General features: G+C 52.4%; 1 protein-coding gene across 5 annotated transcripts in view; it reads left to right on the forward strand.

Moving 5' to 3' along the window:
• Window positions 1–23,410, forward strand: part of LOC140395466 (protein HEATR9-like) — a 154,098-nt gene that overhangs the window by 34,561 nt on the left and 96,127 nt on the right. For all 5 annotated transcript variants that reach the window (XM_072483242.1, XM_072483246.1, XM_072483245.1 and 2 more), the window contains exons 3-5: window positions 567–678; window positions 2,675–2,823; window positions 3,748–3,874. In XM_072483242.1, coding sequence (XP_072339343.1) covers window positions 577–678; window positions 2,675–2,823; window positions 3,748–3,874 — 378 coding nt within the window. In that variant the 5' untranslated portion in view covers window positions 567–576. The remainder of the gene's footprint in view (window positions 1–566; window positions 679–2,674; window positions 2,824–3,747; window positions 3,875–23,410) is intronic.

Raw genomic sequence — 23,410 nt, forward strand, 5'->3', positions numbered from 1 at the left:
CGCTGCTCCTAAACTCTTCTCCTCTTCTTTGCCCTTTTTACAATAATGGGAGAGTGGGGGACATTGCCAGGCCAAGAGGTTACAGGTTGTGGTTGTATTCAATTCTGCTGTTACTGAGAGCCGACAGCACTTCATGGATACCAAGTCTGAAGTTGCTCGACCTGTTCGAGTGGGTAGATCTGTTTAAAATCTATCCCATTTAGGATGGTGATGGAGCCACACAACATGAGGGAGAGGACCTTCAATGCTTGATGGGGACTATGTTGAGGAAGGTTTTACTCTGTGGGTGGGAGTCTCTGGTCTCATCCATGGTGGGACCCATTGCGAACGAGAACGGAAAATGTGTTATTCCAGCCGAAACTCTATTCAATTTTGGCAGCACTGGAAAATCCCAGCCGCGAAAGAGGAAGGAAGATTTTGGCCTGTATCTAACCCCTGCTGTATCTGTCCTGGGAGTGTTTGATGGAACTGTGTAGAGGGATCATAGCTCTGTACCTAAACGATTTAGTATATTGAGGGTAATTATAATGCTAGGATTGAGCTGATGTCTTGCTATTTTATCATAGCCTTTCTAAGATGAGTGAGGAAGAAGAATTGCTGCCAGAGTCAGCAGCAATATCTGAGTTTCAAATGATCTCCTTGTTTGAGAAGAAAAAGGATCATCAATATTTTAAAGAGGTAAGGCAACTTAGAGTGGAATTTTACAGCGTCCCTGTAGTTTAGAAAATGCCGTATCATAGGCAGCAGGCTTTCTGGAGAGACACCTTATTTCTCATCAAATGGGCCTTCAGCTCAAGATTTGCATTCAGGCCTCTGCAGTCTTAAGAGAACAGTAGCCAGAGGCTTGCTGGAGTGAGAGTCAGCCCTTGCAGTAGCCTTCTGGAGAGAATTAGGTGGATCCTTTTGGAGAGAGTTAGTTGGATCTCTTCACCGGGTTGCCAGAATCAAAACTGAAACCAAACTCTAAACCTCAGGACTCTGAAAGGCCTTCCAGTGGAATAATATCCAATCACCACCTGTTACAGGGCAGAGTACAGCCCTTAGGGCCAATTCATTGACCATCGCCTAATCAATCAAACTGAATCCTCACTGATGCCAGCTAGTCTGCAATCACCAATTTAAACCAGCGCAGCCTTCTGGATTCTACTGTTTGAATTAAAGCTACAGGCTTCTTACAGGCTGCTTGCCTTGAAGTGAAATGTCCCTCAATCATCTATAGGTCAACATCAAAATAAAAGGTAGGGGAAATAAGGGAATAAACAAATAATAAACAGGAAGGACCCTTACACTCTTTACCCTTACACCCTTACACCATGCCCACATGTCCGTTCTTGGCCTGCTGCAATGTTCCAGTGAAGCGCAACGCAAACTGGAGGAACAACATCTCATCTTCCAGTTAGGCACGCCACAGCCTTCCGGCCTGAACATCGAATTCAACAACTTCAGATGATTAGCTCTACCCCACCTCGACCCATTTGTTTTCATTTCATTTAAACTGTCTTTTACCATTTCATTCTTTCTTAATATACATTTAATTTACCCCCCCCCCCCCCCCGCCAATCTTATCCACCTTTCCTTCACCTTTCTCCTCTTTGCTACCCCCTCCCCCCACACCTACAGTTCATCCTCTGATGTTAGTTTCCCTGCTGTTTCACGTCTTTTGTCCTCTCTGGGGACTGCCATTAGCACTCTTTCCCCTTGGTTTCTGTGGCCATAAGCACCCGGTTTCCCTGGGTTTCTGTGGCTATGGGTCACCTTTCATTCTCACTCCACAGTATAAATATTTCCCACTTTCTCTGTCTGTTAGCTTTGACAAAGAGTCATCGGACTCGAAACGTTAGCTCTTTTCTCTCCCGACAGATGCTGGCAGACTTGCTGAGATGTTCCAGCATTTTCTCTTTCGTTTCAGATTCCAGCATCCGCAGTAATTTGCTTTTACCCATACACTCTTTGTACGGTTGGAGGCCAATAAGCTCAGAAACGTGCTCAGACCAAGTTGGAAATTACTGCAAATGTTTGACATAGTGCTAGAATTTAATTTCACTGCCACGTTACCCCTACCCATCAGCAGCTTTCCCATTGAAATGCTTATTCATTTCCCTCTTACCAGAATGTTGCCTGGTATGGAGGGCATTAGCTATGAGGAGCGGTTGAATAAACTCGGTTTGTTCTCACTGGAACGAAGGAGGTTGAGGGGAGACCTGATAGAGGTCTACAAAACTATGAGGGGCATAGACAGAGTGGATAGTCAGAGGCTTTTCCCCAGGGTAGAGGGGTCAATTACTAGGGGGCATAGGTTTAAGGTGAGAGGGGCAAGGCTTAGAGTAGATGTACGAGGCATGTTTTTTACGCAGAGGGTAGTGGGTGCCTGGAACTCGCTACCAGAGGAGGTGGTGGAAGCAGGGACGATAGTGACATTGAAGGGGCATCTTGACAAATACATGAATAGGATGGGAATAGAGGGATACGGACCCAGGAAGTGTAGAAGATTGTAGTTTAGTCGGGCAGCATGGTCGGCACGGGCTTGGAGGGCCGAAGGGCCTGTTCCTGTGCTGTACATTTCTTTGTTCTTTGTTTGTTCTTTGAAAGGGGTGAAGGAGCCTTGAGTGCTCACAAGGGTATTTTATTCAATTTGTTCTGTGGTTAAGGACTGTTCTTTACAAATCTGAAACAGGTGTTTCCATCACTGCCAACCAGGTGGTCAGGAGAGAACCCAGAGTGCATCAAACAACAGCCCCACATAATCAGCCAGAAAAGTGTGACCTGTAACACCAAGAATAGCAAACAACAACAGGTGGAGGAACAGAAGAAGAAAAAACTCAAGTAAGAGCAAATCCAACTGGTTGCTTAACATTATTATTATTAACCAGTTAAAAACCAAACCGCCACTTGGGATTGCGTCACTTTCCAGCTTACTGCACCCAGTATCCCTTAAACACTCCCAGGGCAGCACAGGGCTACATACAGAGTAAAGCTCCCTCTACCCTATTCCCATCAAACACTTACAATACTGTTTGCTATGGCAGTGAAAGTTGGAGTGTATTAAAATTTAAAGGGTCCTTCCCAATCTGTCCAATAATAATTACACTGTCCAGGTTACAGAAATAAGAAGCCAGGGAGCATGCGGTCTGTGGCAGCCATTTTCTGCTCCCCTCCCTTTTTCACCAGTGTCCTCCCTGAGAATGACAGCCAATACTGAGGCAATGTCCTACACCCACGAGGAATGAAAGACCAATTTCCAATTTTGTGAGAGGCTCCAGGATGAGAGATTTTGGACATTAGAAATAAATCTGTTCCTTTTATTTCCTTGTTGCTTCGGCACTATAATAAAATCAGATATGGAAGGGGGTGGGGGAGAAAGAGCTATTAAACTGACAGTCAAGAAACATCCAATTGGACAACTGCCTGTTTAGTTGATGAGGGAGGGCAGAGCTTCATGCGATGGATGGATTGGTTGATGAATGGCAGGAATGTGAGGGAGTGACATGGCATGTCCAGATAAATGTCCAACTAGAGAGGGATGTCTTCTCGCAGATGGGGGGGGGGGGGGGGGAAACTGTTGGTGGGCTGGGTTTGGGAGTCGGGCACCAGAGTGGAGATGGATAGGCCAAATGCACGGAAAGCGGGTGATTTACTGTCAACACATTTTGGCTTTCGTGTAACAGGCAGGTTTGTCTGTGTTTTGGGGAACACAGGGATTTAGGAGCATTTGCATTTTTCTGTGACATTAGCTCTGTTATTTTACAGGCATGATTATTACATGCATCGGTTCCGTACAGGAACTTTTGCCATCCTTCTAAGCGTTGGAAAAGCACATAAAAAACCAAGACCAATCAATCAAGAAATGCAACCCTTGAAGTGGCAGAGGGTGAAGGTCAGTGTGACATGGGTGGCAATGTGGGGACTGATGATGCTGTGGGTGTTCACAGTGATGCGGGTGTTCACAGTGGTGTGGGAGTTCACAGTGGTGTGGGTGTTCACAGTGATGTGGGTGTTCACAGTGATGTGGGTGTTCACAGTGATGCGGGGGGTCACAGTGGTGTGGGAGTTCACAGTGGTGTGGGTGTTCACAGTGATGTGGGTGTTCACAGTGATGTGGGAGTTCACAGTGATGTGGGAGTTCACAGTGACGTGGGTGCTCACAGTGATGTGGGTGTTCACAATGACGTGGGTGTTCACGGTTATGTGAGTGTTCACGATGATGTGGGGATTGATGGTGATGTGGGTGTTCACGGTGATGTGGATGTTCACGGTGATGTAGGTGTTCACGGTGGTGTGGGTGTTCACAGTGATGTGGGTGTTCACAATGACGTGGGTGTTCACGGTGATGTGGGGATTCATGGTGATGCGGTTGTTCACGGTGATGTGGATTTTCACGGTGATGTGGGTGTTCACGGTGATGTGGGTGTTCACGGTGATGTGGGTGTTCACAGTGGTGTGGGTGTTCACAGTGATATGGGTGTTCACAATGACGTGGGTGTTCACGGTGATGTGGGTGTTCACAGTGGTGTGGGTGTTCACAGTGATGTGGGTGTTCACAGTGGTGTGGGTGTTCACGGTGATGTGGGTGTTCACGGTGATGTGGGTGTTCACGGTGATGTGGGTGTTCACGGTGGTGTGGGAGTTCACAGTGGTGTGGGTGTTCACAGTGGTGTGGGTGTTCACAGTGATGTGGGTGTTCACAGTGATGTGGGTGTTCACTGTGATGTGGGTGTTCACAGTGGTGTGGGTGTTCACAGTGATGTGGGTGTTCACAGTGGTGTGGGTGTTCACAGTGATGTGGGTGTTCACAGTGATGTGGGTGTTCACAGTGGTGTGGGTGTTCACGGTGATGCGGGTGTTCACAATGATGTGGGTGATGACAGTGATGCGGGTGTTCACGGTGATGTGGGTGTCCACGGTGATGTGGGTGTTCACGGTGATGTGGGAGTTCACAGTGATGTGGGTGTTCACAATGATGTGGGAGTTCACAGTGATGTGGGTGTTCACAGTGATGTGGGTGTTCATAGTGATGTGGGTGTTCACGGTGATGTGGATGTTCACAATGATGTGGAGTTCACAGTGATGTGGGTGTTCACGGTGATGTGGGTGTTCACAGTGATGTGGGAGTTCACAGTGATGTGGGAGTTCACAGTGACGTGGGTGCTCACAGTGATGTGGGTGTTCACAATGACGTGGGTGTTCACGGTTATGTGAGTGTTCACGATGATGTGGGGATTGATGGTGATGTGGGTGTTCACGGTGATGTGGATGTTCACGGTGATGTAGGTGTTCACGGTGGTGTGGGTGTTCACAGTGATGTGGGTGTTCACAATGACGTGGGTGTTCACGGTGATGTGGGGATTCATGGTGATGCGGTTGTTCACGGTGATGTGGATTTTCACGGTGATGTGGGTGTTCACGGTGATGTGGGTGTTCACGGTGATGTGGGTGTTCACAGTGGTGTGGGTGTTCACAGTGATATGGGTCTTCACAATGACGTGGGTGTTCACGGTGATGTGGGTGTTCACAGTCGTGTGGGTGTTCACAGTGATGTGGGTGTTCACAGTGGTGTGGGTGTTCACAGTGATGTGGGTGTTCACGGTGATGTGGGTGTTCACGGTGATGTGGGTGTTCACGATGGTGTGGGAGTTCACAGTGGTGTGGGTGTTCACAGTGGTGTGGGTGTTCACAGTGATGTGGGTGTTCACGGTGATGTGGGTGTTCACAGTGGTGTGGGTGTTCACAGTGATGTGGGTGTTCACAGTGGTGTGGGTGTTCACAGTGATGTGGGTGTTCACAGTGATGTGGGTGTTCACAGTGGTGTGGGTGTTCACGGTGATGCGGGTGTTCACAATGATGTGGGTGATGACAGTGATGCGGGTGTTCACGGTGATGTGGGTGTCCACGGTGATATGGGTGTTCACGGTGATGTGGGAGTTCACAGTGATGTGGGTGTTCACAATGATGTGGTTGTTCACAGTGATGTGGGTGTTCACAGTGATGTGGGTGTTCATAGTGATGTGGGTGTTCACGGTGATGTGGATGTTCACAATGATGTGGAGTTCACAGTGATGTGGGTGTTCATGGTGATGTGGGTGTTCACAGTGATGTGGGTGTTCATGGTGATGCGGGTGTTCACGGTGATGCGGGTGTTCACGGTGATGTGGGTGTTCACGGTGATGTGGGTGTTCACAGTGATGTGGGAGTTCACAGTGATGTGGGAGTTCACAGTGATGTGGGTGTTCACAGTGATGTGGGTGTTCACAGTGGTGTGGGTGTTCACAGTGATGTGGGTGTTCACAGTGATGTGGGTGTTCACAGTGATGCGGGAGTTCACAGTGGTGTGGGTGCTCACAGTGATGTGGGTGTTCACAGTGGAATGGGTGCTCACAGTGATGTGGGGGTTCACAGTGATGTGGGTGTTCACAGTGATGTGGGAGTTCACAGTGATGTGGGTGTTCACAGTGGAATGGGTGTTCACAGTGATGTGGGTGTCAGGGTGATGTGGGTGTTCACAGTGATGTGGGTGTTCACAGTGATGCGGGGGGTCACAGTGATGTGGGAGTTCACAGTGGTGTGGGTGTTCACAGTGATGCGGGTGTTCACAGTGGTGTGGGTGCTCACAGTGATGTGGGAGTTCACAGTGATGTGGGTGTTCACAGTGATGCGGGGGTTCACAGTGGTGTGGGTGTTCACAGTGATGTGGGAGTTCACAGTGACGTGGGTGCTCACAGTGATGTGGGTGTTCACAATGACGTGGGTGTTCACGGTTATGTGAGTGTTCACGATGATGTGGGGATTGATGGTGATGTGGGTGTTCACGGTGATGTGGATGTTCACGGTGATGTAGGTGTTCACGGTGGTGTGGGTGTTCACAGTGATGTGGGTGTTCACAATGACGTGGGTGTTCACGGTGATGTGGGGATTCATGGTGATGCGGTTGTTCACGGTGATGTGGATTTTCACGGTGATGTGGGTGTTCACGGTGATGTGGGTGTTCACGGTGATGTGGGTGTTCACAGTGGTGTGGGTGTTCACAGTGATATGGGTGTTCACAATGACGTGGGTGTTCACGGTGATGTGGGTGTTCACAGTGATGTGGGTGTTCACGGTGATGTGGGTGTTCACGGTGATGTGGGTGTTCACAGTGATGTGGGAGTTCACAGTGATGTGGGAGTTCACAGTGATGTGGGTGTTCACAGTGATGTGGGTGTTCACAGTGGTGTGGGTGTTCACAGTGGTGTGGGTGTTCACAGTGATGTGGGTGTTCAGAGTGATGTGGGTGTTCACAGTGATGCGGGAGTTCACAGTGGTGTGGGTGCTCACAGTGATGTGGGTGTTCACAGTGGAATGGGTGCTCACAGTGATGTGGGGGTTCACAGTGATGTGGGTGTTCACGGTGATGTAGGTGTTCACAATGATGTGGGTGTTCACAGTGATGTGGGTGTTCACAGTAATGCGGGGGGTCACAGTGATGTGGGTGTTCACGGTGATGTAGGTGTTCACGGTGATGTAGGTGTTCACAATGATGTGGGTGTTCATGGTGATGTGGGTGTTCACGGTGATGTGGGTGTTCACGGTGATGTGGGTGTTCACAGTGATGTGGGTGTTCACAGTGATGTAGCTGTTCACGGTGATGTCGGTGTTCACGGTGATGTGGGTGTTCACAGTGATGTGGGTGTTCACAGTGATGCGGGGGGTCACAGTGATGTGGGTGTTCACAGTGATGTAGGTGTTCACGGTGATGTAGGTGTTCACAATGATGTGGGTGTTCACGGTGATGTGGGTGTTCACGGTGATGTGGGTGTTCACAGTGATGTGGGTGTTCACAGTGATGTAGCTGTTCACGGTGATGTAGGTGTTCACGGTGATGTGGGTGTTCACAGTGATGTGGGTGTTCACGGTGATGTGGGTGTTCACAATGATGTGGGTGTTCACAGTGATGTGGATGTTCACGGTGATGTGGGTGTTCATGGTGATGTGGGTGTTCACAGTGATGTGGGTGTTCACGGTGATGTGGGTGTTCACGGTGATGTGGGTGTTCATGGTGTTGTGGGTGCTCACGGTGGTGTGGGAGTTCACAGTGATGTGGGAGTTGACAGTGGTGTGGGTATTCACAGTGGTGTGGGTGCTCAGAGTGTTGCGGGTGTTGACAGTGATGCGGGTGTTCATGGTGATGTAGAAGTTCACGGTGATGTGGGTGTTCACAGTGATGTGGATGTTCACAGTGATGTGGGAGTTCACAGTGGTGTGGGTATCACAGTGATGCGGGTGTTCACAGTGATACGGATGTTGACAGTGATGCGGGTGTTCATGGTGATTTGGAAGTTCACAGTGATGTGGGTGTTCAGTGATGTGGGTGTTCACAGTGATACAGGTGTTCATAGTGATGTGGGTGTTCACGGTGATGTGGGTGTTCACGGTGTTGTGGGTGCTCACGGTGGTGTGGGTGTTCACGGTGATATGGGTGTTCACGGTGATGTGAGTGTTCACGGTGATGTTTTTGTTCACGGTGATGTGGGTGTTCACGGTGGTGTGGGTGTGTGGTAGTATGCATTAGGGGTCATGTTGGACTGTGAAGCCATGATGTCATTGGCTGACAGATCCCAGGTCCTGGTTGGACGTTGACCTCTAGCTCCGCCCTGAAGGCGGAGTATAAGTACCTGGAGTCCTCCCCTGCAGGCAGTCTACTACTGAACTGCGGGGGAAATAGTCACGCTTAATAAAGCCTCATCGACTTCACTCTATTCGTCTCTCGGAGTCTTTGTGCGCTACAATTTATTAAGCGTGACTAAAAAGGACTGTGGAGCTCAGGATCATCCCGGAATGCCTGAGGATCAGCCCCCACGCAGTGAACGCGGCAGCAGCTTTCAAGCACTGGCAGACTTGTTTTGAGGCCTACCTCAGAACGGCCACCGGCCGGGTCACAGAAGACCAAAAACTACAGGTCCTGCACTCGAGGTTAAGCACGGAGATTTTCTCTTTCATCGAAGACGCAGAGGATTTCCAGATGGCGTTCGCAGCACTAAAAAGTCTCTATGTCCGCCCAGTAAACCAGATCTACGCTCGCTATCAACTCGCAACGAGACGGCAAAGACCCGGATAATCGATAGTTGAATTCTACGCCGCGCTACTAATTTTGGGACGAGCCTGCAGCTGCCCGTCGGTGAACGCAAATGAACACACGGACATGTTAAAGTGCGATGCTTTTGTGGCAGGTATGAACTCCTCCCAAATCCGCCAAAGACTTCTAGAAAAAGAGTCGCTAGGACTCTCAGAGGCACGGGCCCTAGCAGCCTCCCTAGACGTGGCCGTGCGAAATACCCGCGCCTACGGCCCCGACTGCGTGGCAGCCCATTGGGCTCCGTACGTACCCATCGCGACAAACTCACCCCCCCCCCCCCCCCGGACACCCCACAGGCTTGCGCGGTCCATACGCCAAGTCGCACCGGGGGCACCCGCTGCTATTTCTGCGGCCAGGCGAAACACCCCCGGCAGCGCTGCCCGGCCCGCGCAGCGATCTGCAAGAGCTGCGGGAAAAAAGGCCATTTTGCGGTTGTGTGCCGGTCCCGCGAGGTCGCCGCTGTCCCGGGAGAACAGGGAGCCCTGCACGCCGCTTACGCTCCCCAACCCCCCCTGCGCCCCATGTACGACCCGCAGGCGCAGCCACTCTGGGCCCCGACCACCGCGGTCCCGGGAGAACAGGGAGCCCTGCACGCCGCTTACGCTCCCCAACACCCCCCCCCCCCCCCACGCCCCATGTATGACCCGCCGGCGCTACCACTTTGGGTCCCGACCACCGCTCTCCCCGGAGAAGAGGGAGTTCTGCGCGGCTCTAACGCCCCCCAAACCCCCCCCCCCCCCGCGCCCCACGTATGACCCGCCGGCGCTACCAATTTGGGTCCCGACCACCGCTGTCCCTAGAGAGGAGGGAGCCCCGCGCGTTCCTAACGCTCCCCAACCCCCCCAGCGCCCCATGTGCGACCCGCAGGCGCAGCCATTTTGGGTCCCGGCCACCACGAGGGTAGGAAGGGCACCGCCATCTTGGACCACCCCAGACCTGTACGACGCATGGGGACGGCCATTTTGTCCACCCCCCGCCGCCGCCATCTTGTGACCCCCCAGCCATGTGCGATGCATGGGGGCAGCCATTTTGTTCACCCCGACGCCATCTTGGACGGCAACAACGGACCCCAGTGTCGACGGATCCACGGGGTTCGAAGAAGACGCTCAACTACTACAACCACGTCTCGCTTCAATAACGCTGGACCAAGCTCGGCCCCGGACACTCCAGACGACGATGACAACGGTGCTGATAAACGGGCACGAGACACCATGCCTAGTCGACTCCGGGAGCACGGAGAGCTTTATCCACCCCAACACGGTAAGACGCTGTTCTTTGACCACCCATCCCAGCGCACAAAAGATTTCCCTAGCTGCAGGATCCCACTCCGTACAGATCAAAGGCTTCTGCATAGTTACCCTAACGGTGCGGGGGAGGGAGTTCAAAAACTACAGGCTCTACGTCCTTCCCCAACTCTGCGCCCCCACATTACTGGGATTAGACTTCCAGTGCAACCTACAGAGCCTTACCTTCAAATTCGGCGGCCCAATACCCCCACTCACTATCTGCGGCCTCGCAACCCTCAAGGTGCAACCCCCGTCCTTGTTTGCAAACCTCACCCCGGATTGCAAACCCGTCGCCACTAGGAGCAGACGGTACAGCGCACAGGACCGGACCTTCATTCGGTCCGAAGTCCAGCGGCTACTAAAGGAAGGCATAATCCAGGCCAGCAATAGTCCCTGGAGAGCACAGGTGGTAGTAGTAAAGACAGGGGAGAAGCAAAGGATGGTCATAGACTATAGCCAGACCATCAACAGGTACACACAACTAGACGCGTACCCTCTCCCCCGCATATCCGACATGGTCAATCGGATTGCCCAATATAAAGTCTTCTCTGCCGTGGACCTCAAGTCCGCCTACCATCAGCTCCCCATCCGCCCAAGTGACCGCAAGTACACAGCCTTCGAGGCAGACGGGCGATTATACCATTTCCTAAGGGTCCCATTTGGCGTCACAAACGGGGTCTCGGTCTTCCAACGAGAGATGGACCGAATGGTTGATCAACACGGGTTGCGGGCCACGTTCCCGTATCTCGACAATGTAACCATCTGCGGCCACGATCAGCAGGACCATGACGCCAACCTCCAAAAATTCCTCCAGACCGCTAAAGCCTTGAACCTCACGTACAACGAGGACAAGTGCGTTTTTAGCACCAATCGGCTAGCCATCCTGGGCTACGTAGTGCGCAATGGGATAATAGGCCCCGACCCCGAACGTATGCGCGCCCTCATGGAATTTCCCCTCCCGCACTGCTCAAAAGCCCTAAAACGCTGCCTGGGGTTCTTTTCATACTACGCCCAGTGAGTCCCCCAGTACGCAGACAAGGCCCGCCCCCTAATACAGACCACGACCTTCCCTCTGTCGACAGAGGCTTGCCAGGCCTTCAGCCGCATCAAAGCGGGTATCGCAAAGGCCACGATGCGCGCCATCGACGGGTCCCTCCCCTTCCAGGTCGAGAGCGACGCCTCCGACGTAGCTCTAGCGGCCACCCTTAACCAAGCGGGCAGACCCGTGGCCTTTTTCTCCCGAACCCTCCACGCTTCAGAAATCCGCCACTCCTCAGTGGAAAAGGAAGCCCAAGCTTTAGTGGAAGCTGTGCGACATTGGAGGCATTACCTGGCCGGCAGGAGATTCACTCTCCTCACGGACCAACGGTCGGTAGCCTTCATGTTCGATAATGCACAGCGGGGCAAAATCAAAAACGACAAGATCTTAAGGTGGAGGGAGGATCGAGCTCTCCACCTTCAACTACGAGATCTTGTATCGTCCCGGAAAGCTGAACGAGCCGTCCGATGCCCTATCCCGCGGCACATGTGCCAACGCACAAATTAACCACCTCCAAACCCTCCACGAGGACCTCTGCCACCCGGGGGTCACTCGGTTTTACCACTTTATCAAGTCCCGCAACCTCCCATACTCCTTAGAGGAGGTCCGTACAGTCACAAGGAACTGCCACATCTGCGCAGAGTACAAACCGCATTTTTTCAGGCCGGATGGTGCGCACCTGATTAAGGCTTCCCGCCCCTTTGAACGCCTTAGTCTGGATTTCAAAGGACCCCTCCCCTCCACCGACCGCAACATATACTTCCTTAATGTGGTGGACGAGTACTCCCGCTTCCCATTCGCCATCCCCTGTTCTGACATGACCGCGGCCACAGTCATTAAAGCCCTGAACACCATATTCACACTGTTCGGTTGCCCCGCATACGTCCACAGTGACAGGGGGTCCTCTTTCATGAGTGACGAGCTGCGCCAGTTCCTGCTCAGCAACGGGATAGCCTCGAGCAGGACGACCAGCTACAACCCCCGGGGGAACGGGCAAGTAGAGAGGGAGAACGGCACGGTCTGGAAGACCGTCCTACTGGCCCTACGGTCCAGGGACCTCCCAGTTTCACGGTGACAGGCGGTCCTTCCGGACGCCCTCCACTCCATCCGGTCACTACTGTGTACTAGCACTAACCAAACGCCTCATGAGCGCCTCCTTGTCTTCCCCAGGAAGTCCTCCTCTGGAACGTCGCTGCCGACCTGGCTGGCGGCCCCAGGACCCATCTTGCTCCGAAAGCACGTGCGGGCGCACAAGTCGGACCCGTTGGTCGAAAGGGTTCACCTCCTTCACGCGAACCCGCAGTACGCTTACGTGGAGTACCCCGACGGCCGACAGGACACGGTCTCTCTGCGAGATCTGGCGCCCGCCGGCAACACACACACCCCCCCGACACCAATCACCCGACCGCCCCCTTCCCAGGAGGATCAGTCCTCCTCCCAGGCCCGACCAGGAATGAAGCCCAAGCTGAAACCGTAAGGCTCCCGGAGAAGACAACACCGGAACAAGCACCACCACCACCACCGGGGCCGATGCGATCGACACGGACGACCAGACCGCCCGACCGACTCGTGGCGTCGATCTAACAGTACAATGTGGACTTTTAACGAGAACATTTTGTCTATTCCTGACGATTACTGTAAATAGTTTGAAACAAAAAAACCTTGTACATACTGTTATAACATGTGAAAGTTTTCCTCCCAGGACCAGCCTTGTAAACCCTTACCACCATGCGAAGCATCACCCCGCCGGGTTCATTTTTAACAAGGGGTGAATGTGGTAGTATGCATTAGGGGTCATGTGGGACTGTGAAGCCATGATGTCATTGGCTGACAGATCCTGGGTCCTGGTTGGATGTTGACCGCTAGCTCCGCCCTGAAGGCGGAGTATAAGTACCTGGAGTCCTCCCCCGCAGGCAGTCTACTACTGAACTGCGGGGGAAACAGTCACGCTTAATAAAGCCTCATCGACTTCACTCTATTCGTCTCTCGGAGTCTTTGTGCGGTACAGGGTGTTCACGGTGGTGTGGGTGTTTACGGTGATGTGGGTGCTCACGGTGATGTGGGTGCACACGATGATGTGGGTGCTCACAGTTTTATGGGTGTTTACGGTGATGTGGGGATTGATGGTGATGCGGTGTTCACGGTGATGTGGATGTTAACGGCGGTGTGGGTGTTCACAGTGACGTGGGTGTTCACGGTGATGTGGGTGTTTACGGTGATGTGGGTGCTCACGGTGATGTGGGTGCACACGATGATGTGGGTGCTCACAGTTTTATGGGTGTTTACGGTGATGTGGGGATTGATGGTGATGCGGTGTTCACGGTGATGTGGATGTTAACGGCGGTGTGGGTGTTCACAGTGACGTGGGTGTTCACGGTGATGTGGGTGTTCACAGTGGTGTGTATGTCCACAGTGATGTGGGTGTTAACAGTGATGTGGGTGTTCACGGTGATATGGATGTTCACCGTGATGTAGGAGTTCACAGAGTTGTGGGAGTTCACGGTGATGTGGGAGTTCACAGTGATGTCGGGATTGATGATGATGATGTGGGTGTTCACGATGATATGGGTGTTCACGATGATGTGGGGATTGATGTTATGTGGGTGTTCACAGTGGTGTGGGTGTTCACAGATGTTGGTGTTCACAGTGATGTGGATGTTCACAGTGATGTGGAGATTGATGGTGATGTGGGTGTTCATGGTGATGTGGATGTTCACGGTGATGTGGGTGTTCACAGTGATGTGGAGATTGGTGGTGATGTGGGTGTTCACGGTGATGTGGGTGTTCACGGTATTGTGGGTGTTCATGGTAATGTGGGTGTCACGGTGATGTGGATGTTCACGGTGATGTGGATGTTCACGGTGATGTGGGTGTTCACGGTGATTTGGAGATTGGTGGTAATGTGGGTGTCACGGTGATGTGGGTGTTCCCGGTGATGTGCGTGTTCACGGTGATGTGGGTGTCACGGTGATGTGGATGTTCACGGTGATGTGGAGATTGGTGGTGATGTGGGTGTTCTCGATGATGTGGCTCTTTACGGTGATGTGGAGATTGGTGGTGATGTGGGGATTGGTGGTGATCTGGAGATTCATGGTGATGTGGATGTTCACGGTGATGTGGATGTTCACAGTGATGTGGGTGTTCACAGTGATGTGGGTGTTCACGGTGATGTGGCTGTTCACAGTGATGTGGGTGTTCACGGTGATGTGGGTGTTCACAGTGATGTGGATGTTCACAGTGATGTGGAGATTGATGATGATGTGGATGTTCACGGTGATGTGGATGTTCACAGTGATGTGGAGATTGATGGTGATGTGGATGTTCACGGTGATGTGGATGTTCACAGTGATGTGGGTGTTCACGGTGATGTGGCTGTTCACAGTGATGTGGATGTTCATGATAATGTGGATGTTCACGGTGATGTGGATGTTCACAGTGATGTGGGTGTTCACAGTGATGTGGGTGTTCACAGTGATGTGGCTGTTCACAGTGATGTGGGTGTTCACGGTGATGTGGGTGTTCACAGTGATGTGGATGTTCATGATAATGTGGATGTTCACAGTGATGTGGATGTTCACAGTGATGTGGCTGTTCACAGTGATGTGGATGTTCATGATAATGTGGATGTTCACGGTAATGTGGATGTTCACAGTGATGTGGGTGTTCACGGTGATGTGGAGATTGGTGGTGATGTGGAGATTTGTGGTGATGTGGGTGTTCACGGTGATGTGGGTGTTCACGATGATGTGGATGTTCACGGTGATGTGGATGTTCATGGTGATGTGGATGTTCACAGTGATGTGGATGTTCACAGTGATGTGGGTGTTCACGGTGATGTGGATGTTCACAGTGATGTGGAGATTGGTGGTGATGTGATTGATGGTGATGTGGGTGTTCACGGTGGTGTGGATGTTCACTGTGATGTGGAGATTGCTGGTGATGTGGAGATTGATGGTGATGTGGAGATTGATGGTGATGTGGATGTTCACGGTGATGTGGAGATTGATGGTGATGTGGATGTTCACGGTGATGTGGAGATTGGTGGTGATGTGGAGATTGATGGTGATGTGGATGTTCACAGTGATGTGGGTGTTCACGGTGATGTGGAGATTGATGGTGATGTGGATGTTCACGGTGATGTGGATGTTCACAGTGACGTGGAGATTGATGGTGATGTGGATGTTCACGGTGATGTGGATGTTCATGGTGATGTGGATGTTCACAGTGATGTGGATGTTCACAGTGATGTGGAGCTTAATGGTGATGTGGATGTTCACGGTGATGTGGATGTTCACAGTGATGTGGATGTTCACAGTGATGTGGGTGTTCACGGTGATGTGGGTGTTCACGGTGATGTGGGTGTTCACGGTGATGTGGATGTTCACGGTGATGTGGATGTTCACGGTGATGTGGATGTTCACGGTGACGTGGATGTTCACGGTGATGTGGATGTTCACAGTGATGTGGGTGTTCACGGTGATGTGGATGTTCACGGTGATGTGGGTGTTCACGGTGATGTGGTTGTTCACGGTGATGTGGAGGTTGGTGATGTGGGTGTTCTCGATGATGTTGGTGTTCACAGTGATGTGGAGATTGATGGTGATGTGCATGCGTGTGCATTTTTATTAGTTTTCTTCTGTTTTAGCAAATAATAAACTTACTCTTTCTTTAACCCGAGAAAGCCTGTTTAACTTGGCTTTAGTTTTAAGCATAAATACATTTGGATGAGAAAAGGTATCCACAAGTAAATTTATCTTTTTCAAATTAACCGTGTTGCGACGATTCAAAAGATTTGAATAAACATGTAGAGCAAGTTCCCGCCTCCTCACCCGGGAGCCATTTGGTGTCCCCTCCAGAATCATAACAATTGGAGCTCATTGGAGCTACGATAGTTCCCAAAGGAGGGAGGGGTGTAAAAGAATTGGTGACCTTACCTGTGACTGGTTGTAAGAGTGTTCATGGTGATGCGGGGATTGATGGTGACACAGGGTTTATGGTGATGGGGTTTGATAGTGATGGTGGTGTTAATGATGATGGGGAGATTGATGGTGAAAGGGGTATTTATGGTGATGTGGGTGTTGATGGTGTTGGTGATGGACGTTTACACTGATGATGAGGTTGATGATGAGGGGTTGATGGTGATGGGGGTGCTTGATGATGATGGGGTGGGTTGCTGGTGATGGGGTGGATTTCTGGTGATAGGGGAGTTGCTGGTGATGGGGGAGTTGCTGGTGAAGAGGGAGTTACTGGGGATGGGGATTTGCTGATGATGGGGGATCGATGGTGATGGGGGGGGGCGTTGCTGGTGATGGGGGATCGATGCTGATGGGGGCGTTGCTGGTGATGGGGGATTGATGGTGATGGGGGGGGCGTTGCTGGTGATGGGGATTGATGGTGATGAGGGGGGCGTTGCTGGTGATGGGGATAGATGCTGATGGGATGTTTATGGTAATGCAGGGTTCATGGTGTTGGTGTTGGAATGATCTGTGACACTATCAAATGCCTTTTGAAAATCCATGAACACCACATCAATGGTGTTACCCATATCAACTTTCTTTGTTACCTCCTCAAGAAACATCAGCGTTAGTTAAACCTCATTTTCTTTTAATGAATCCGTGCTTTTTTCCCTTAATTATATTGCACTTCAAACTGACTATTGTTTTTGTTAAGAACTTTTTTGTCCTGAACTTCTGTTTCCAGAAGTTTACCTATCATTGAAATCAAACAGATTGTCTGTAGTTCCCAGCTTTATCCTTGAACCCCTTTTTGAACAAGGGTGTAACATTGACAATTCTCCAGTCCTCTGGCACCACCCCTGTGTCTAAGGAAGAATGGAAGATAATCACCAGTACCTCTGAAATTTTCACTCTCACTTTCCTCTGTCCCCTTGTATGCATCTCACCCAGTCCTGGTACCTTAACCATTTTAAGTAAAGATTATCTTTCTAACATTTCTGCCTTCTCAAATGTAAATTATTTTAGTGTAGCAGTTACCTCCTCATTCACCTCGGCCTCAGGTGATTCCTGCACTACCTGCCTGCTTCTCTTCGCGACCCATTCCCTCTCTGCCAGTGTATTTCTTAGCTGCAGTGTGACCACCTCTCTACATGTTCTATCCACGTAATGCTTAGCCTTGCAGAAGCACTGTAGTAACTCCACTGCTTTATGGGCTCTCTCCTTCTCTAAACTCTCATTGCTTTATTGGATCTCTTCCCTCTGAATTCCCAATGCTTCATGGGCTCTCTCTCTCTGTACTCCCACTGCTTTATTGGTGTGGTAATCACCACTGTTGAATATATTAGGAGATGTGTGGTAAGGCCCCTGTACTACAGGTACGGTAGTCCCTGCTTGCTGGCTCCGCCCAGTAGGTGGAGTATAAATATGTGTGCTCCCCATACAGCAACCAATTCGCCAGCTGCTGTAGGAGGCCACACATCTTCGTGAAATAAAGCCTCAGTTGTATTCAACTCTCGTCTTTGTGTAATTGATCGTGCATCAATTTATTACACTAAAGTTTTCAGAAGATGGACCTCCGCATCAAACCGGATCGCCTGCAGCTGGATCCGCAATCAGGCATCGCCAAAAAGGACTTTGCACATTGGCCAGCCTGTTTTGAAGCTTACATCAGGTCTGTACCAGACCCAATTCCAGAAGCTCAGAAGATCCGGATCCTCTACTCGCGGCTGAGCTCCAACATCTTTCCATTTATCCAGGACGCGCCGACCTATGATGAAGCCATGGCGCTACTGAAAGAGAACTACGCCCAGCGGACTGACATGCTCTTCGTCAGACACATTCTCTCTACTCGTAGTCAGCTCCCTGGTGAGTCCGTAGAAGATTTCTGGCGTGCTTTAATTCCCCTGGTCAGAGACCGTGACTGTCAGGCCGTCACGGCCACGGAACATTCGAACCTCCTCATGCGGGACGCTTTCGTCACGGGGATAGGGTCAGACCATATCTGCCAGCGATTTTTAGAGGGGGCCACGCTCGACCTCGCGGAAAACAAAAAGCTGGCTCTATCGATGACAATCGCCTCGCGCAATATCCAAGCCTACACGCCCGGCCACGCGGCCCACTCCTACGCATCGTGGGCTCTGCAGACGGCCGCCCCACCGGGGACCCCACTCAGCCAATCCTACGCCTGTGTCACGCGCCAGCCAGCCAACCCCGGGGGCCCCTGATGTTACTTCTGTGGGCAGCAAAAACACCCCCGCCAACGCTGCCCGGCCCGCAGCACCCTTTGCAAGGCCTGCGGCAAAAAGGGGCACTTCGCCACGGTGTGCCAGGCCCGCTCAGTCACCGCGATCGCCCCAACCCCCCCCCCCCCGCCCCCGCCCCCACGTACGGACAGTGGGCGGCGCCATCTTCCCCTCCTCAGACCACGTGCGGCCCATGGGCGCCGCCATCTTTTTCAACCCCCACCACGTGCGGCCCATGGTCGCCGCCATCTTGTCCACCTCACGATCTCCAGCCGCCGCCATCTTGTCTCCCCCACGGCACATGGGCGCCACCATCGTACCAGGACCCATGCCCCCCCATCGTCCGACACCAGCCGCGACTCGCCTCGGTCACGACTGACCAGTCTCGCCCGCACAACCTAGCCACCGCCTCGACAAGCGTGACGATCGATGGGCACGAGATCTCCTGTCTGCTGGACTCCGGGAGCACCGAAAGCTTCATCCATCCCAATACGGTAAGGCGCTGCTCCCTCGCGGTACAACCCGCCAATCAGAGAATCTCCCTGGCCTCCGGGCCCCACTCCATGGCGATCCGGTGGTACTGTATAGCCACACTCACGATCCAGGGCATAGAATTCAGCGGCTTCCGCCTCTACGTCCTCCCCAACCTCTGCGCTGCCTTGCTACTCAGCCTGGACTTCCAGTGCAACCTCCAGAGCCTAACATTGAAATTCGACTGGCCCCTACCACCCCTTACTGTGTGCGACCCTAAAGGTCGACCCACCTTCCCTATTCGCAAACCTAACCCCGGATTGGAAACTCGTCGCCACCAGGAGCAGACAGTTCAGCACCCAGGACCGGACCTTCATCAGGTCAGAGGTCCAGCGGCTGCTTCAGGAAGGCATCATCGAGGCCCGTAACAGCCCCTGGAGAGCCCAAGTGTTAGTGGTGAAAACTGGGAAGAAACACCAAATGGTCGTGGACTACAGCCAGACCATCAATCGGTACACACAGCTTGACGCGTACCCCCTCTCACGCATATCTGATATGGTCAATCAGGTTGCACAGTACCGGGTCTTCTCAACTGTAGACCTAAAATCCGCCTACCACCAGCTCCCCATCCGTAAGGCGGACCGTCCATACATCCGCCACTCTCCGAAACCTCACCTATAACAAGGAGAAGTGCGTATTCAGCACAAACCGCTTAGCCATCCTCGGCTATGTGGTCCAGAATGGAGTTCTGTGGCCCGACCCCGACCACATGCGCCCCCTCATGGAACTCCCGTTCCCCACTGCCCCAAGGCCATCAAACGCTGCCTGGGGTTCTTTTCTTACTATGCCCAGAGGGTCCCAAACTACGCGGACAAGGCCTACCCACCCATCCAGTCCACTCTTTTCCCCCTGATGGCCGAGGCTCAACAGGCCTTCAACCGTATTAGGGCTGACATCGCCTAGGCCGCGATGCACGCAGTCGACGAGACGTTACCCTTTCAAGTGGAGAGCGACGCATCAGATGTCGCTCTTGCCGCCACCCTCAACCAGGCAGGCAGGCCCGTGTCATTCTTTTCACGAACCCTTCATGCCTCCGAAATTCGACACTCCTCCGTCGAAAAAAAGGCCCAGGCTATCGTTGAAGATGTGCGGCATTGGAGGCATTACCTGGCCGGCAGGAGATTTACTCTCCTCACTGACCAACGGTCGGTAGCTTTCATGTTTAACAACACACAGCGGGGCAATATCAAAAACGATAAAAACTTGCGGTGGAGGATCGAGCTCTCCACCTCCAACTACAAAATTTTGTATCGCCCCGGTAAGCTCATCGAGCCCCCCGATGCCCTATCCCGCGATACATGTGCCAGCGCACAGGTGGACCGTCTCCGGACTCTGCATGACAACGTTTGTCACCCGGGTGTCACACAGTTGTACCACTTCATAAAGGCCCGCAATCTGCCCTACTCTGTCGAGGAAGTACGGGCAATCACCAGAGACTGCCAGGTCTGTGCGGAGTGCAAACCGCACTTCTACCAGCCAGACCGTGTGCGCCTGGTGAAGGCCACCCGCCCCTTTCAACGCCTCAGCGTGGATTTCAAAGGGCCCCTCCCCTCCATCGACCGTAACACCTATTTCCTCAGTGTGGTCGACGAATATTCCAGATTCTCCTTCGCCATCCCATGCCCCGACATGACGTCTGCCACCGTCATCAAAGCCCTCAACACCATCTACGCTCTGCTCGGCTTCCCCGCCTACATCCACAGCGACAGGGGATCCTCATTCATGAGCAATGACCTGCGTGAATCCCTGCTCAGCAGGGGTATCATCTCCAGCAGGACGACCAGCTATAACCCCCGGGGAAACGGGAAGGTGGAGAGGGAGAACAGGACGGCCTGGAGGGCCGTCCAACTGGCCCTCCGGTCCAGAAATCCCCCGGCCTCCCGCTGGCAGGAGGTCCTCCCCGATGCACTGCACTCCATTCGGTCGCTCCGATGCACTATGACTAATGACACACCCCATGAACGACTCTTCACCTTCCCCAGGAAGTCCACATCCGGGGTGTCGCTCCCGACTTGGCTCGCAGCTCCAGGACCCGTACTCCTCCGTAAGCACGTACGACTCCACAAGGCAGACCCGTTCGTTGAAAGGGTACAGTTACTCCACGCTAACCCCCAGTATGCCTCCGTGGCGTACCCCGATGGCCGCCAGGATACTGTCTCCCTCAGGGACCTGGCACCAGCAGATTCCCCACACACACCCCTCCGGCCCGGCGCCTCCCTCCCCTCCCCCGGCGCACCCAGCAGCAACCCCTCCGGGACCATCTGTCCGTCCCTGCCCACGCCCGAGGATGAGGAGGATTTTGGCACACTCCCGGAGTCACCGAGCACCAGACCGGCACCGGAATCTCCGCCACCACTGCGTCGCCCCCAACGTCAGATCAAGGCCCCGGACCGGCTAAACCTATAATTGGTTCGGGACTGTTAAAGCACCATGTACGGGACACCAAAATTTTTTTTTGCCCCTGTATATTAAAACTTGTTCTGTATATAGTTCTCCGCCACCCTTGCCGTACTCAATTTTAACAGGGGGTGAATGTGGTAATCACCACTGTTGTATATATTAGGAGATGTGTGGTAAGGCCCTGTACTACAGGTACGGGGGTAGTCCCTGCCAGCTGGCTCCGCCCAGTAGGCGGAGTATAAATACATGTGCTCCCCATACAGCAGCCATTTTACCAGCTGCTGTAGGAGGCCACACATCTTAGTGTAATAAAGCCTCAGTTGTATTCAACTCTCGTCTTTGGGAATTGATCATGCATCAATGGGATCTCTCTCTCTCTCACTCTCTGAACTCCCGCTGCTTTATGGGAACTCTCTCTGTCTCTCTGAACTCCCGCTGCTTTATTGGATCTCTCTCTCTCTCTCTCTCTCTCTGAACCCACACTGCTTCATGGACTCTTCCTCTCTTTCCAAACTCCTAGTGCTTTATGAGCTCTTTCTCTTTCCAAATTCCCAATTTTGACAAAGGGTCACCTGGACACGAAACGTTAGCTCTTTTAACATAGATTAACATAGAATTTACAGTGCAAAAGGAGGCCATTCGGCCCATCGAGACTGCACCGGCTCTTGGAAAGAGCACCCCACCCAAGGTCAACACGTCCACCCGATCCCCATAACCCAGTAACCCCACCCAACCCTAAGGGCAATTTTGGACACTAAGGGCAATTTATCATGGCCAATCCACCTAACCTGCATATCTTTGGACTGTGGGAGGAAACCGGAGCACCCGGAGGAAACCCATGCACACACGGGGACGATGTGCAGACTCCGCACAGCCAGTGACCCAAGCCGGAATCGAACCTGGGACCCTGGAGCTGTGAAGCAATTGTGCTATCCACAATGCTACCATGCTGCCTTTTCTCTCCTTCCAGCTGCTGCCAGACCTGCTGTGAATTTCCAGCATTTTCTCTTCTGCTTTATGGGCTCTCTCCAAATTCCTGTTACTTCACAGGCTCTCTCTGTGAACTCACACCGCTTTATGGGCTCTCTATGTGAACTCACACCGCTTCCCAGGCTCTCTCTGTGAACTCACACCGCTTTATGGGCTCTCTGTGAACTCACACCGCTTTCGGGGCTCTCTCTGTGAACTCACACCGCTTCCCAGGCTCTCTCTGTGAACTCACACCGCTTCCCAGGCTCTCTCTGTGAACTCACACCGCTTTATGGGCTCTCTGTGAACTCACACCGCTTTATGGGCTCTCTCTGTGAACTCACACCGCTTCCCAGGCTCTCTCTGTGAACTCATACCGCTTTCTGGGCTCTCTCTGTGAACTCACACCGCTTCCCAGGCTCTCTCTGTGAACTCACACCGCTTTATGGGCTCTCTGTGAACTCATACCACTTTATGGGCTCTCTCTGTGAACTCACACCGCTTTATGGGCTCTCCCTGTGAACTCATACCGCTTTATTGGCTCTCTGTGAACTCATACCGCTTTCTGGGCTCTCTCTGTGAACTCATACCGCTTTCTGGGCTCTCTCTGTGAACTCACACCGTTTTCTGGGCTCTCTCTGTGAACTCATACCGCTTTCTGGGCTCTCTCTGTGAACTCACACCGCTTTATGGGCTCTCTCTGTGAACTCATACCGCTTTATGGGCTCTCCCTGTGAACTCATACCGTTTTCTGGGCTCTCTCTGTGAACTCACACCGCTTCATGGGCTCTATGTGAACTCATACCGCTTTATGGGCTCTCCCTGTGAACTCATACCGCTTTCTGGGCTCTCTCTGTGAACTCATACCGCTTCATGGGCTC

Source organism: Scyliorhinus torazame, chromosome 18 (assembly GCF_047496885.1).
Source record: "Scyliorhinus torazame isolate Kashiwa2021f chromosome 18, sScyTor2.1, whole genome shotgun sequence".
NCBI lineage: Eukaryota > Metazoa > Chordata > Chondrichthyes > Carcharhiniformes > Scyliorhinidae > Scyliorhinus > Scyliorhinus torazame.